The sequence below is a fragment of the Nycticebus coucang genome, chromosome 18 (assembly GCF_027406575.1).
Source record: "Nycticebus coucang isolate mNycCou1 chromosome 18, mNycCou1.pri, whole genome shotgun sequence".
NCBI classification, from domain to species: domain Eukaryota; kingdom Metazoa; phylum Chordata; class Mammalia; order Primates; family Lorisidae; genus Nycticebus; species Nycticebus coucang.
Genome location: NC_069797.1, coordinates 41,469,665 through 41,486,591, shown reverse-complemented (window position 1 = coordinate 41,486,591; position 16,927 = coordinate 41,469,665). Strand labels below are relative to the sequence as shown.

The 16,927-nt window shown below is 53.7% G+C and overlaps 1 protein-coding gene across 4 annotated transcripts in view; it reads right to left on the bottom strand.

Moving 5' to 3' along the window:
* The window catches only part of TBX2 (T-box transcription factor 2), a 34,580-nt gene that overhangs the window by 11,030 nt on the left and 6,623 nt on the right, over positions 1-16,927 (bottom strand). For 3 of the 4 annotated variants that reach the window (XM_053569803.1, XM_053569800.1, XM_053569799.1), the window contains exon 7: positions 15,447-15,842. In XM_053569803.1, coding sequence (XP_053425778.1) covers positions 15,447-15,842 — 396 coding nt within the window. Of the gene's footprint in view, positions 1-14,441; positions 15,843-16,927 lie in introns of those variants that run through there. The other variant, XM_053569802.1, reaches the window with a different exon arrangement.

Sequence of the window (16,927 nt, the reverse complement as noted above, 5' to 3'; positions counted from 1 at the left end):
GTGAGGGGTGCTGGGAAAGATGTGGCTATCAACAGGAATCTATAAGTGATGATTTAACTCCTTTTAAATTTAAAAGGAGGCTGGATGATGTTCTGGGAAGAGCTGACAGGCCTGGATTGAATCCCACTTGTGTCTCTAACTTCACGGTCCCCACAGCTACAGCTTGTCAATCTGTACAATGAGAAAGTTATGCCAGCTATAGTTTGCCTCATGCAATCTGTCTGCCCCTTCCCCTTCCCCACTCTGGTACATTACTCCCCACAGATCTGTGCCACCTTTTTGCTTGCAGGGATGTGCACATGACTTGGCCTTGCCAATTATGGTTGCCTTTCTTCTGTTCCCTGAGTAGATACAAGAGCCTCAGAGGAGCCAATCAGCCCCCTCAGGCAGTTTGCTCTATGCACAGAGAGTGGGCCTCTTTCTTCTTCAATCCCTGCCCTGGGATTGAGGGCACTGAAGGCCAGCTGGGCCTAGGCTGCCTTAACCATCTTTCCGCTGTGTGGGAAGAATGCGCCTGAGAGCTGAGCCAATACAGTGGGAAATCAGCTGGAGCCAATGAGAGACAGTCCAGATTCCCTGGATCCAGCTAAGCCTGAAGTCCACTCGTTTGTCTGTCAATTACACACAGCAATAAATTCCCTTTGTGTAGAAGAGAGTGCAGGGAAAACCCTTGAAGAAATCGGTCTGGGCAAGTATTTTATGAGGAGGACGCCCCGGGCAATTGAAGCAGCTTCAAAAATACACTACTGGGACCTGATCAAACTAAAAAGCTTCTGCACAGCCAAGAACATAGTAAGTAAAGCAAGCAAACAGCCCTCAAAATGGGAAAAGATATATGCAGGTTATGTCTCCGACAAAGGTTTAATAACCAGAATCCACAGAGAACTCAAACGTATAAGCAAGAAAAGAACAAGCGATCCCATCGCAGGCTGGGCAAAGAACTTGAAGAGAAACTTCTCTGAAGAAGATAGGCGCGTGGCCTACAGACATATGAAAAAATGCTCATCATCTTTAATCATCAGAGAAATGCAAATAAAAACTACTTTGAGATGTCATCTAACTCCAGTAAGATTAGCCCATAGCACAAAATCCCAAGACCAGAGATGTTGGCATGGATGTGGAGAAAAGGGAACACTTCTACACTGCTGATGGGAATGCAAATTAATACATTCCTTTTGGAAAGATGTTTGGAGAACATCTTAGAGATGTTCTCACTTAGAGATCTAAAAATAGACCTGCCATTCAATCCTATAATTCCTCTACTAGGCATATACCCAGAAGACCAAAAACCACATCATAACAAAGATATTTGTACCAGAATGTTTTTTGCAGCCCTATTCATAATTGCTAAGTCATGGAAAAAGCCCAAGTGCCCATCGATCCACGAATGGATTAATAAATTGTGGCATATGTACACCATGGAATATTATGCAGCCTTAAAGAAAGATGGAGACTTTACCTCTTTCATGTTTACACGGATGGAGCTGGAACATATTCTTCTTAGTAAAGTATCTCAGGAATGGAAGAAAAAGTATCCAATGTACTCATCCCTACTATGAAACTAATTTATGGCTTTCACATGAAAGCTACAACCTAGTTACAACCTAAGAATAGGGGGAAGGGGGAAAGGGAGGGGAGGGAAGGGGGAGGTGGGCAGAGGGAGGGAGATTGTGGTGGGATTACACCTGCTGTGCATCTTACAAGGGTATATGTGAAACTTAGTAAATGTGGAATGTAAATGTCTTAGCACAATAGCTAAGAAAATGCCAGGAAGCCTATGTTAACCAGTGTGATGAAAATGTGTCAAACGGTCTATGAAACCAGGGTATGGTGCCCTATGATCACATTAATGTACACAGCTATGATTTAATAAAAAATTCCCTTTGTAGCTTAAACTAATTTCAGCTGGGTTTCTGTCAATAAGAACTCAAAGAGCTCTGAGCAGTTCATCTTTCTGCAGGACAGTTGTGTGGAGTAAAAGAAATCATATTGTGAGGTATGCAGGCATTTTGAGAGAGACCAGCAAATCTGGGTTCCTGATGTAACCATAACTGACAATAGTGGTAGATGGGAATAGGTTGTATGAGGAATGTGGGCATATAATCCCAGAGCCATTTCTTTTCCTCTGGAGCCACTAGGCTGGATTTTTTTTTTTTTTTTTGCCATGACTCGGATTCAAACCAAGGTTGCTGCAGCAGAAGGCAGAGAACTAACCACTACACGATCGTGGCCACTAAGCTGGATGTCTGTAACCCACAACTAGCTGCAGCTGAGCTCCTCGCCACACGAAGGATCCCATCTGTGGTAGGAGAGGATAACACTAACAGAGAGAAGAGATGAGAGAGAAAGCAGAGAGGGAGAGAGCCTGGACATAGGTATCCCCCTGTCCGTCCCCTGCCTCTGCTTTCTGAAGGCCAGCTGACCCCTCCCCTGAACTTCCTGGGTCCCGGCTGAGCCGCCAAACTGCCCTCTTTCTTCATCTTGAGCTGAATTTCTGTCCTTGCAGCTGGAGGATTCTTGCCTAACATGTCTAGAGGCCAGCAGAGGTGAAGCCACCAAAGACCCACTGGGTCGGCTAGACAGCTGGGATGTGTGTCCCTCATCCCTGGCACGGGGAAAGGCCAACATCCTTCTGGGACAAGCAGTTCTCACATCTGGGTGTCCAAGGCAGACTGAGACCCGGCAGGAGACAGGGCCGGTGTGAAGCACTAACACACTTGAACCCCCTCTGCAATTGCTCCCCTCAAGCCCTCTCACTCAGCTATTGCACTGCCTACAGTGACCTACCCAATGGGGGGACCTTCAGTGTTCAGCAGGTTGTCACCATCACCACCATCCTTTTCTTTCTTAAAGAAAACTTTCATTGTGGTAAAATATGCATAACATAAAATTTACCATTTTAACCATTTTAAAGTGATATCAAGTACATCCACATTATTGTGCAACCATCACCACTATCCAATTCCAACTCTTTCATTTGATGAAGGGGGAAACTGAGGCTCAGAGGAGGAAAGTAACTTGCCCAAGGTCACACAGCAAACCATAATAATTATATAGCTAATGAATTTCTTTGCCCCACCCCTTGCCTGGGTTAAGGGTGCCTGGTTTAAGGGAGAAGGCCTGGTTCCCCTTCCCCACTAGTCTAGAGTAGATGACAGTGTGAGTGGTCCACACTAAGCCTCATGGTAGACTTGAAAGGTGGGGAAAAGCCCAGGCAGGTGGCCTCAGTGACACTCACTCCACCTCCCTCTGGCCTTGGCCACCTCCATGTGGACTCACCGTGTCTCACTCTGTGATCCCATCATAGTGCCCTATGTTTCTTCATTCGTGTATTATTCAACAAGGATTTATCAAGCACCTACTATGTGCCAGGCACATTGTTTTAAGAGCACTGACAAACCAACAAACAAAACAAAGCTCAAATCCTCGCGAGGGGAAACAATAAACAAAATAAGTAAGTAAATAAAATTGCCCTAACATGTCAGATATTAACAACAAAAAACAAACTGAGGAAGGGAGGAAGGGTGTGGTGAGGGTGAAAATGGGTTACTATTTTACATCAGAGGGCTAAGGATGGACTCTCCAAGAAAAGGACGGGGGACGGAGGAGGAACGTGCTTGTCATGTTCAAGAAATGGCAAAGAATTATTGTACCCTCAATGAATCCCCAACAATAAAAAAAAAAAAAAAAGAAAAGAAATGGCAAGGAAGTGCCACTGGGAAGGGAAATGGTATAGCAGCTTTGCAAAACGGTTTGGCGATGCCTCCAAAGGTTGTTACCATTTGATCCAGCAAGTCCATTCCTTGGCACATATCCAAGAAAAATGAAAACATATGTTCACACAGAGACTTGTATGTGCATGTTCATTGCAGCATTATTCATAATAGAAAGGTAAATAAAATGTGGTATATCCATGTAATGGAATATTATTTAGACACAAACAGGACTAAAGCACTGATCTGTGCTACAACATGGATGAGCCTTGAAAACAATAAGCTAAGTGAAAGAAGCCAGTCACACACACAAAAAAAAAAGAAAGAAAAAAAGAAAAAACACGTATCATCTGATTCCATTTACACAAAATGTCCAGAATAGGTAAATCCTATAGAGGATTTTCTGCCTCCTATAGAGGCAGAAAGTAGATTCATGGTGTCAAAGACTGGGGGCAGTGACTGCTAATGGGTCAGAGGTTCTTTTGGGGGTGACAAAAAATCTTCTGGAACTAGATGGTGGTGATGGCTATACAACTTTGTGAATATACTAAAAACCACAGGATTGTACACTTTAAAAAAGCATATTTTATGAAATGCAAATAATATGTAAATTTTTAAAAGAGAAAAAGACAAAACAGCAAAGAGTCCAGAGCCTCTGAGAGATCAAGGAAGCATGTCCAGCACATGATAGTGTAGCCATGTGAAAACCTCCGCTCCCTCAGGGGTGAGAACCAGGAAGAGCAGCTCAGAGTTCTGGCGTCTGAACAGGTGGAGACTTTCACTCAAAGAGAAAGACCAGTGAGCTCTGGGCGAAGGGGACACCCAAACCAAGGAAAAGACTGGTGACTTAACAGGAACAATCCCAAGCTCATGTTCCCTTTCCCTGGGTCAACCTTTCCCTTCGTTGCCAATGGATAACCAGCCCTGGCTCAGGGTCTGATGGAGACAGAGGGGGCAGTGGCTTTGTGCCATGGGGAGAGGAACTTCTGAGCCTCTAAAATGGTGCCCCTGGGACCTGAGCCAGCATTTGGCTCCACCACCCTGATTGGAGTTGCAACTATGACACCCAGAAAGGGAATGTGCTAATTAAGTCAGATGGGCCCCTCTCCCAGCAAGACCTCAAGGGAGCCCTGGGACAGGTGAGCTTCCACCAGTGTATGCAGAAGGGCGGGGAAGGTTTGGAACATACGGTACTGTCCAGGGGGACCGGTGCCTGGGGAGCCCTGGGAATTTAGGAGGACAGTATTCAGGACTGGGGAGGGGATCCTGAGGACCGGGAACAATGATGCCACTAACCAGCCTGAGGCTCATGTTCAGCCAAGAGCAACGCTCAGCCTTGATGTGAGGAACACCAGCTCAGTGGGCAGCTTTGCTGCTGTCCTGGAGATGGCACTGCGTGGGGAACAGTGCAGAGACTGGGGGCACAGTTGGGGCAGAGAAGCACCAAACACAGCCTGCTCAGGCAGGGAGAAAGGACACAACCTTTGTGGTAAAGGACATTGGCTTCTTATAAAAGAAGGGTGAGGAAGTGTTCCCATTACCATTTCACAGGTAAGGAAGCCAGCTCTGATCAGAGGAGTGAAGCCACTTGCCCAAGGTGATTCAGATGGGGGGGCTGAGCCAGTCTGTCCCCAACAGCTTTTCTATTTTGTCCTTTCTGGAAAACTGAGCTGCAGAAATATTTGAAAACTACCTAGGCCTATCACAGCTTTTGACTCCCATACTTGCTTAACCCTGTAGCACTGGCTGCGGAGGAGATGGCCGTGGTGGGGTAGGGAAGGCATGGGGTGGTGACAGGACCCCCAGAGAAGGTATGACCATGACCATGACCTGGCTCAGGAGAGGCTGGACTAGCTCTGGGCCCTGCCCACACCAATGTGGGGTTTGAGACTTGCGGCTCCAAGGAGCTCCCCTAAGGAGCCAGTTCTGTTCCTCCTCCTCCCAGCCTGGGCTCTCACGGAGCTGCTAACCCCGAGTGGAGCTCACAACCTTTCCCAAGCTGCAGATGGTGCCTCCCCCTACCCCCACAATTCCAATATCTGCCCGTGAGCCCTTTGAATGCTCCCTCATCTCTTCAGGTCTCCTCTTCTAAGAAGTCTTCCTCACCTTCTCACAGCATCCTCAGGTATGCATTACGCAATCCCCTCCACCCTAGGAGCCTGTCCCCAGCCCAGATCTCTGGCCCAATGAGCCAGTGACAGCAGAGAGGGAGATACCAGGACTCCGGGAGCCTAGGATTGGCAGGAGAAGGAGCCAGATGAGGCATGGTGGAGAAGATATTTTGGCCTGAACTTTGGAAACTAATGAGGAATTTAGGAAGGCAGGAGAAGAGGAGAACAGGGACATTCCTAGCAGAAGGGCTGTGGGGTGTGCTGCCCTGTCTGGGAGATGGCCAGCTCAAAGCCCTTATCCCCACCTCCCCAAGGACTTAGTATGTTCTAGCCATACTTTCTTTTTTTTTTTTTTTTTTTAGAAAGCATCTCACACTGTCACCCTGGTTGGAATACTGCAATTTCAAACTCCTGGGCTCAAGCTATCATTGAGGCCTCGGCTCCCACATAGCTAGGACTATAGGCGCGCACCACTAGGACTGGCTAATTCTTCTCTCTCTTTCTTTCCTGGCCTCCCCTTCCCTTCTTTCTTTGTTAGAGATGAGGTCTTGCTGTGTTGCTCAGGCCTGTCTCTAGCAATCCTCTCCCACCTCGGCCTCTCAGAGCACTGGGATTGTACAGGCAGGAACCGGCCCCTAGCTCCTGCTTTTCTGTGGCAACCTGAGAAAGAAGACAAATGGTGCTTCCTTGGGACTCCAAAGAGCCCTGGGAGTAGAGAGCCCTGAGGAAGAGCTAGATGGAACAGATGGGAACCATCCCAGGTTCCTCTCCTGTTCCTGTGTCAGCTGTTCTAAGTTTGGGATCACAGGACACAGTATGACACCCACTGACCCACTCTGGAGGTAATTAGGGCAGCCACATTCCCTCTTGCCCTTTGCAGAATGGGTAGATGAATCTATTTTAGAAATGAGGAAACTTGAGGCTCAAGGGGTCAAAACTACAGAGCTAATGACGCAGTTGGGATTTGAACCCAGGCTCTCTGGCTGCACAGTTCATGTTCTTATTCACACTTCCCTCGGTGCGACCGCCTAGCAGGAGGACCTGGCCAGAAGTTAGGAGGTGGCAAGCCGCAGGCTGGGAAACCCTGACCAGAGGCAGGAGGGGGAGGGGCTCCAGGCCTCAACCCAAGGTCCGGACTCCAGGCCTGGACGACTCCAGATCCCCACCTAGTGGTAGGACGAAGCCACTGCTCGCTCGGCCCCAGCAGATTGCAGACACCCTTAATCCAGTCAGGTCACCAGGAACCCACCCTCCAGCAAAACACACTGCCACCCGGCGCCCGAGCTCCCAGCCAGAGGGAGGCGGCGCAGGAGCGCCCGTGTGCGCTCAGGGTCGCCGTCCTCGGGTCCTCAGGCGTAATCCGGTGCCCGCGTGGGGCTCACTGCTCAGCCGCCGACACCCTGCACACAGGGCTCTCAGGTCTCCTCCCCTAGTCTAAACTCCCAGATTTAGGCCAGAGTCCTAGGACTTGGCAGCTTGTCATCCCAGGAGGCAGGTGCCCATTGGCCTGCGTCTGGCCTTCAGAGCAAGAAGGGTCACCCCTCTGGCAAGCTCAACCCTGGTGGGCAGCAGGGAGTTTGTCCCACCCTGGATGGCTCCCAATACCCCATCTTCAGGCTCCCTGAGGCGCCTCCAAAAGAGCAGCTCCTCCTCAGGAGGGGCAGGAGACTGGCCTTCGCGGTGCCAGGCCCTCTTGTATCTCCCTTAATCCCCCTCCAGACCCACTACTAGATATCGCCACCCTGAGGAGGTGATGGCGCAGGGGCAGAGGAAACTGCCGGAGGTCACCCATTCATTGACCACTAACACAAAACAGTGTGCTGGGCACCTAACCCAGAAGGGGAGAAGGCCCAGGATGAAGGAAAAGGGGTGACTGTGAGAAGGCCTGAGACAAGATCAGCAGGATTAACCTGAGGGTGGGTGGTGGGGGTGCAGTCCTGGGGCAGGGTGACCCAGACAGGACCCACTGCAAGCTAAGAGGTTTGGCCTTGACCCCAAGTGCAAGGGAAGCCTTTGGGGGGTTTAAACAAGGCAGCGACCTCATCACTGCTGCATTTCTGGAAGGCTTCTGCTGTGCAGGAAAGACTGGAGGGCAAGCATGATAGGAGATTCCCCAAGGGTCCCAGATAAACAGGCTTGTCCTGGCTTTTAGAGGCCATAGGGCGCCAGACTCCGGAGGGAACAGAGAATGACCCAGCACAGCTGGACAGCAGGGTTTGAGGGCTGGAAGTGCCTGTCTGTGGAAAGCCAGGAACTTTTTGCTGGAGACAAGTCCCCAGGCAAGACACGTGCACTCCCTGGGTCTCAGTTCCTCAGGAAACAGCAAAGGCTACATGGCTGGGACCCTGAGCCCTCAGGAGCTCTCTGTAGCAGGCGCCAAATGGTATCCTGTAGGCACCAGATATGGGCCTTGCTTCTGGAGGGTGCACTTCTTTCATTCATTCAGCAAATGCTTTTTGCACTCCTGCCAAGTGTCAAGTAGTTTTAGGTCTGGGGACCTAAATGAGCAAAGCAAGCACCAGTACGCCCCCCACCACCACCAAAATGGGCTTTGAGGAGCCAACAATCCCGTAGGAGGTAGAGACATTACATACATATATCCCCTCCCAAGAGGAAATAAGGCGATGTGTAGGGGTGGGTGGGAAGGGGCTGAGCCCCAGCAAACTGGGGTCAGAGAAGAGGCCCAGAGCCTCAGAAAGGCTGGGGAGCTGGTTTTTTCCATGGAAAACCAACCACATCAAGCACTTTCACATGGGGATGGCTCTAAGTGTTCGTGCATGTGTCTATGTGGTAGGTACATGTAAATGTGTCTATTTGTGTGAGTGCATGTCTGCATGTGTCTGTGTGCACACATCGGCGTGTGTTTGTGTGTGCATGCCTGTGAGTTTGTATGCGGTTAAGTGAGTGTGTGGGGGCCTGTCTGTAGATGAGATATTTGTGTCTGTGTGGGTGTTGGCATGCCCGAGTACAGCTCTCTATGTGGCCCGAGTACAGCTCTCTATGTGGCCGTATGTGTATATGTTGGGAGGGGGGAATCTGTGTGTAGGCATTTGTAAGGGGGTAGGAAGGTGGTCTTCTGGGTGACTTGTTGGGAACTGAGGGGGTTCCCAGAACTCGGAACATCAGTACTAAAACCAGAACTGTTGTGGGCAGACTGGGACAGTTGTGGGAGAGCAAAGCCTGAAGTGTGGACACCCCCTCTGAAAAGGAAATAAGACACATAGTTGGAGCAGGATGAAGGAATCAGTCAGACTGTCCCAAGCTAAATAAAAACCAGTCCTAGGACAGCCTGCCACAGGACTGGGCCATGGCCAGGGGACTCTGAGGCGCAGAAACTATGGAGCAGAAACTCTAAGGGCTCAGGTAAAGAGCACAGACTTGGGGACAGCCAGACCTTGTGACCAGGTGACCCTGTGGTCCACTTTTTAGTAGCTCTATGACTTTGAGCAGGTCTAAGCCTTGATTTCTTCTCTGTAAAATGGAGACAATCATACCAACTGCCCAGTGCTGAGAATGAAATGTACGTGTGTACGTGAAGCACATGGAGGAGGTTCATGGCTGCTCTTGTCAGGCCGAGGTGCAGGCACCATGGGATTCAAGGACATCCTGTCTGTTCTCTTTGGTAGGGAAATAAATAATGACAGTGAACATGAGCCTGTCCTTGCACTGTTTCAGGTAATCCTCTCAAGCCCCTGTTATTGTTTACACAAGCCCTTCCCCCATGCTGGGCTGATGTGCTGCCCTCCCCCCACCGCCTGGATCTGGGCTCTGAGTCCGGCTGCTTCTCCCATGCACCTCCTGGCCAGGATGTCCAGACACTTCCCCAGCCCCTTTGCCCTTTCCCAGCAAGAAGGCTGACTCTCAACCATCATCACTTCATTAATGTTTCCAAGGGCCAGGCCCACGGGATTTCGAAAGAGCTCTGTCCTTTATTTATCAGATGGCCTTGGGCACTTCACTTAATTTTTTAAAACCTCAATGTCTTTGTCTGTGAAATGGGGGCTTGTAATCTCTCCCTTCCACTGAGGGTTCAGTGAAAGTGAACACCCTAAAGCTTTCCACACAGGTGAAGAATTAGCCAGTTGGCTACCCTAGATCTGGGTGACACCCTTAAACATGGGTGCTGGAATGTCCTCCCTTGGTATCCTTTTCTGACTTTGGGGAGAAGTCACACGTAGTCAACAAACTGTGGTGCTAAGTGCCAAAGTCACCACCCCACCCCACCCCACCCCAAACCCATCAGTCTGTGTCTGCAAAAGCAGCATGCTCTAAGGTAGAAAGCAAAGCAGTGAATAATAACCACATCCCATAGGGAGTGGAGGCAGCTGAGGCTTTCAGGACCTAGAATGCAATTTCCTAATTGGGAATTCATCCAGGCCACCAGCCCTGCCCCCACCTCCACCCCAAGAATCTTAGCAACAACAGCCAAGGTCTCCAAGGTCTGTGAAGGACTTCACCTATCTCTCAGGTTCAGGTTCCTCAAGCATTAAGTGGGAACATAGTCCTTGGCTCTTGTCTGAAGCTGTTGAGGCTGGGGATGTCACTGGAAACTGGGCCAAGGTCAACTGGTCATTCACAGATCAATTTGATTGTGGTCCAACTACTTGTTTTGCAGAAGAGGATTCTGGGCCCCACAGCATGAAGTCACATTGTCCAGGGTCTTACAACTAGAGGCAGAGTTTGACCTTGTTACCTGTCTCTTGTCTAGTTTTCCTACTAAGCAGCTGCTTCAGCCCTATATGGACATGGAGATAATTATTAAATTAGCAAAGGTTTAGTTCTATCCTTTGTTATGTGGTACTGTGAAGGGGAAAAGAGCTGAGAGCTTACTGCTGGGAAGAGACCTGGCTGGTCTGCAGAAGTGGAGATGATCCTAGACTAGCCTTAACTGGGCTGCTTTCTAGTGGTATATAGGGTTTAATCTCCAGTTTGCTAGAGCTCATCTGGGGACATTAAAGACTCAAACCTCGGCTTCACACCTCTGCTTCATTCACTATGGCATTCCTCAGCCATGGGTACACACACTGGTGGCTTTAAATCCAGGGGAGAAATTCCCAGGCTGACCCCTGTGCCTTCCACTCCCCACCACCTCCTGCTGGAATAACACAGACCCAAAGCTTCCCCTGGGCCTCTGGCACCCAGGGCCTACGGAGGCAGGATCAACTTCACACCCTTCCCCCACCCTGAAGACTTGGTGAGGGTATTGAGGAGTGGCAGGAAGCAGCCAAGGCGGATCTCTCGGCGGTGGGAGGAGCACTGGATCCCAGAGAGGCCTCAACTTCCCACCCCCAGCGCCAGCCTCTACTATGGAGGGTTCTCCACCAGCACTCCCGCCGGCCAGAGGCGTCCACCTGGAGCCCGTGGATGACATCCCAGCCACAACCTCGCCTCTAAAGACGGGAGTCAGGTGTCCACGTTGCCCCGAGAGGGATCTCGAGGGTCCCAGCCAAGCACACAGGAGATCACAGGCCGGTGTTTACAGCTGGGCCTCCAAGTGGGGGCGTTGAAACTACAGGGCGGCCCCATCCCGAGTCTCAGGTCCTCGGGTCTATGTGTGTCCGCAGCCTCCGACCAGAGCCCCTCGGTCCCTGGGCTGCCTGTACCAGTGTCTGGGTCTGGATCTACGTCAGTCCGTGGTTCTGTCTCTGTGTCCATCTCACAGGGCCGGTCCGCCAACGTTGGACCCTAGGCCGGGGCAGGCTGTGCTGCCGCAGCCGGGCCCCTGGCCTGGGGCGCCATCTCGTGGACATTTGTGGAGTTGCCGCGGCCTGGGGATTGCGCGGGCTCCAGGTTGGTTCCTGGAGGGGAGCTGCTGGCAGTGCCAAAGGCGGGAGCCAGGGAAAGAGAGGTGGTTTTACGCTTTGGAAAACTAGTGCTTTTGGAGTAGGTTCAAGGTTCCTGGCCCCAACAAATGAGGTAGAGCAGAAAAGGAACACCAAGGGCTTCCACTCCTGAAGGCTGGGGCTCCCTGCCCTTTGCCCCAGGCCCCAAGTGCGCTCGGGACTCCCCTCCGCTGCTGCGCAGTCCACGGAGCTTGGACTCTTTCGAGACCCTGCTTGGCCGGTTGGTGCTCCGAACTTCGAGGTCAAGGACAGCGCAGGAGGGAAAGGAAGCCGGATTGGAGTCTGAGTCCTTCTCTGGGCGGTGGAAGGCAAACTCAGAGTTTATATCTCGGACTCACTGAGATTGTCCCTCACCGGGCCTTCCCATAGCTAGGAAGGTGTGGGGGGGGATGGGATGGGGTCGGGGCCTCGAGTCCCGGGGTTTACGTGGGGGCGTCTTGAGGAGCGTAGGGTTGAACGCGCCCTCCCGCCCCCAGGAATGCCCAAGGTCGGAGGGGCGAACGCAGGGGAGGTGGCCCAGGTTCTGCGCCCTTGGGCAGGGCCACGCTTGCTCCAGATCTCCGCAGCAGGGGCGGAGTAGGGGTTGGGGATGCCTTGAAAACTCGGATTAACCGGAGAGCAGACGCGGTCGCAGAGGTCTCGGGATGCAAGCGGTTTAGCCGCTAGGGGTCTCACGGAGCCCCGCACGCCCTCAGTTCCGAGTTCTCCAGTGAAGCCCCCTCACAGTCCCACACTCACACACACAATGCCCTCTGAGAACCCGCACTTCCACTGCACGAGGTCCCACGGCACCAGCAGGCCTCCGCCACCTCACCCCCCCAACCCCCACGGCCGAGTGCTGGCAGCTTTGCCGACTAGAGCCCCTGGTGCCAGCCCCTGAAGGGTTAAGGAGGCCTTGGGGCACCGGAGCAGCGGGTACGCGGGGCGCCTGGGCTAATTGGCGACCCCGGGAACAATGAAGGCTGGGAGGCCAGGGAGCCAGGCGGCTTAATTGGGCCTGGGAGTGGCCTGGCCTTTGTCTGGGACAAGGCCCAGCAGCCGGCCGCAGTTTCCGCCGCCGCACTCTGGCTCCCAGCTGGGGAGCAGCGCAGTGGCGGGTGGACGACTCTGGACCCGGACATGTCCGGCAGGGGTGCGGTGGGGCGGGGTGGGGTATCTTGAGGCCCTGGGGAACCACCTCACCCACCCATGTTGCTGCAGCAACGACGCGGCCAGAAAGCAGCTGCAACGAATCCGCCCAGCCAGGCCTTGGCGGCCACCCCTCTCGGATTCCCGCGTCCGCCCGCGGCCCCAGGTCGCTGCTGCCCCCTGGTGTCAGTAGCCCGCTCTGTGGGCGCCGCGGGCCCACAGCCAACCCCAACTCTCCTTCCTAGACATGCTGAAAGCGAGAAGCGAACGCGACCCTGCTCTCCGAATTTTAGAGGGGTTTTATCCTCAAAGCAACCTCGAATAAACACACTGCCCACAAGGCATACCGCTCGAGCTGGGAAAAGGGCTTACCTGTCCCCGCCCGGTTCCTGGACTGCCCCTTCTTCGTCCTCGCCCTAAGGTCTGAGGCAGGGAAGCCAGAACCCACCCTCTGGGGTTGGGACGCAGTTTTCTGCGCCCTCCTACTCGTGCACTGGTCAATACCCCTACTCCCTCCAGCCAAATTCAGCGTGGAAGAGGCCGACACGGTTCTCTTTCCTTGCAAGTGTGTCGGCCCACAAAGGCGTCCGGGGGTTTGGAGGCCCAACTGTCAATTCCACGTCCACCTTCACTCTTCCTTCATCTCACCATACTTTGGGCGTTGGAAGCCGGCACCCCCGCTCTGCCCCCAAGCCCACCTAAAGCAGTGTCCAAAGTGGGTAGCCTGCCAGGCCAGGGAGTCAAAAGTCCATAAAGCTCAAAATTGATGACCGGTGACTAGTAGACCCATGCTTGAAGGAGAGACCGCCTGTCTCCCATCCATTGACCACCCCCATTGCTAAGATTTGGGTGAGGAGGAGGAGGAAGGAAGCTGCCGCCCTTTGGAGCTCACCCGAAGGGGGCGGGAGGCAGCGGTCCTTGCAGGAGTGGGTCTCAGGAAAATGACCAGCCTTATGGAGTCTGACCCAGCGGAATTCCCAGAGAGACCCTGCCCATTATCGGGGGAAACTGAGGCAGGAAAGGGAATAGTCTCTTGACCTGCACTCCCAAGAGGGCCTTCGTAAGAACTTTTAGGCCAGATTTTGCCACTCTAGGCAACAGCCCTAACACAGAGAAAATGTTTCTCTAGGAGTTTCAGGAGACAGAGCGATGGGAACGAATTCTAGGGTCAGAGGCATTTAGGGGGAGGGCATGGCCAAATCTCTCCTCAGAAGTGAGAGGGGGCAAGGACTACCCACCCAGAGTGTGGAAAGGGGATGCATTTCCACTGCAGTGCCCCATAAAGGGAGTCGGGCGTCTAGGGCTCCCGGCTGCGCTTCTGGCTCCATTGCGCAGGCACCAGGCTCAGAGCCGCAGGAGCAGCGGACGGGCGGCGAGTGGCCAGCAGGGGGAGCCCAGCCCCGGCGGGGACGCGGCCCGCGCGGGGGGCGCGAGGCGGCTCGGCGCCTCCTTGCCCGGCCTGCGCCCCGCGCCGGCGCCGCCCGGCCTCGCGGCTCCGCCCGCGGCCCCATCCGCGCTGCCGCCCCCGGGGGGCAGCTGCCGCTGAGCTAGGGGCGCCCGACCTTTTGTCCCCGCCGCTAGTCCCTCCTGTCGCGCTTGCAGCACCCCAGCCCCGCGCGGCACACAGAGCGCACAGCGCCGTTCACTTCGCATTGTAGCGTTTTATTGTTTTCTCGCGTTTTTGTCGTTTCGATTCTCGCTCCGCAGCGAAAAGTGAAAACCTGAGGTGGAGCCCGCGGGCCGGGCGAGCAAAGCCCGGGGCGGAGGGGCCGAGGGGCCGGCAGGGTGGGTGGGGGCTGCTCAGGGCTCGGGCCTTCTCCCACAGCCGAGGGCCCCCCCAGCCCTGTACAATATAGATGCTCATGTAAAATGAAAAAAATTAAATGCTATGAGTTAATCTCTAAATATATGTACACAGCAATGTACACCTTTGAATAAATTAATACCAATTTGCATATTCTGGGAACCTTAAAGCTTATTTACACAAATTACCATTTATTTCATAAATATCTTTTTTTCCCCTGGGGACTCAAGGCAGAAGCGCCACTCCCTGCGCTGACTCAGGGGTGGGAGCGGTGCCTGTCTTTCGGGAGAAGAGGAGGAAGGACTACAAGGACAGGTACCCCCCTCTCAAGTCTACGCTGACTTCAGTCTTCACTGGCTCCTGCGTCCTCCACCCACCCCAGGTTCCCACACGGTCCAGGCCCAAGGCCAAGGGCTCTGGGACGCCCTCCAAAGCTCCCACCCCGACCCCCTCGCCTCTGGCTTCTGAAGGGACCACTGGGCCTGGGATGAAGCCTCTCCCACTGCACTGGAAGACAGAGGGAACCCACAGATGCCACCTTGATGTTGGAGCAGATCTGGACCGAGTCTAGTGGTTCCAAAGCGACTGTGTTCCCGCCAGCCTGATGCTCGCTGAGACCCAGGGAAGTGTCCTAGGCCCCAACTTGCCAGACGAGGCTCTAATCTGGCTGCTGCAGCCCACTTTTGCTCCTTTATTTAAATAAATACCCATTCTGTGCTGTACACGTCCCAAGCAGCAGGGGCAGGCAGCCGGGGAGGCCTGCGTGGCAGCGGAGCAGCTGGGCAGCCCCTCACTTGGGCGACTCCCGGCCGGGGGAGAGGGCTCGCTGGCTCTCCAGCCCACTCACCAGTCTCTGGATGCTCTGCAGTTCACTAGCCGCCTCCTTGACTGAGCCGCTGGGCGAGAGGGCGCCACGGGCCGGGGCCCCCATTTTGCGGAGAGCCAGCTCAGGAAGGGGGCTGGGCTCCCGGCTATTGCTCCCCGCGGCCTTGGAGCCCTCGGATGCGAGCCCCGTGGTGAGGAGGCTAGTGGTAGGCGGGATGGTGACCGGGATCTGGTAGGGGCTGAAGCGCAGGCGGGGCCGGGCACTGCCCAGGAAGGGGCTCCGGGATAGGGAGCCAGCCGCGGCCGCAGCTGCGGCCGCGGCACTGGTAGCCGGCAAAGCCGAGGCGGCTGCGGCGGCTGCTGCCATGTAGGTGTAGGGGTAGGGGAAGAGGCCTCCGAAAGTGGGCATTGGGATTCCCTGGAAGAAACAGAACAGGACAGGGGTTAGACATTCTGCCTGAGGCACTTCTGAGGGTGGTCTGGGGGCTGGGGGTGGTGCTCCGACCAGTACTCCTTGCCCTGCTGTTTTAGGGTTATAAAACCAGAGCAACTGCAACTATGGGCAGCACAGGTGGGCCTGACCCAGTGTGCTATTGCCAAACCCAGTTAGAGGGGGGATTATTTCAGGCTATGATGCCTGGTGTCATCAAGCTCGGTGTTGGGTATTACAGTGGGGGTAATGGAAAGGACATTCCAGGTGGCTGAACCAGCACAGGCAAAGGCCTAGGGGGAAGAAACTGGGCAGGCACAGGGCCAGGTGGCAAGCAGGCAGCTTTGGCTGTTTTGGGAGGTTCTGCTCATTTAGGACAGTGCCCTCCCTAACCCTCCTGTCTGCAGGCTCCAAAGGGCTAAGGGAGCAAAAGCTGGGACAGGAGCTTTGTAAAATCTCCTTCTGCCTGCTCACCTGCTCAGGGAGTCACCTGCCTGGGCCAGGAGAAGGGCACAGGTGCCAACCAGTTCAGAAAACTGGCTTGAGTGTTCTATAGAGAACTTCTGGCAGCCCCTCAGTGACAGCTAAGGAAGGAATGCAAAGTCTTTGCCTGTAGAGAGCACAGCAGCCAGGAAACCCTGGACAAACACTGCCTGAGTTCATGAGGCCTGAGTTTCAGATTATCTGACCTTTGAGATAATGGCTCACTCTCCGGAGTGTGTAGGCATGGGGAGGAGGGCAGGGGGCTGACTATGCTGGGCTCCTGAGAAGCCTCAGGTCTGGTTCAAGCAGGTGAAAGCAAAGAGGCAGCTGAGTTGGGGAGTGAGAAAATAACTCTTCCTGAGAGGCTCAAGCACTACTGCACATTTCAGACCCAGCATCTCAGGCTTTGAGGAAGAAAGGAGGCATCAGATCTCCTGGGATTTGGCTCTACCTGATGGCTGCGACAGGAGCCTTAACCATCAGTAGTTATCCTAACCAATGCCTCCCAAGGGCTGGGCACTCTCACTCTGGTTGCGCACCTGTTGACCAGGCTGTGTCTAGATGCCCTGACTTCCCTATGACCTCTGTGG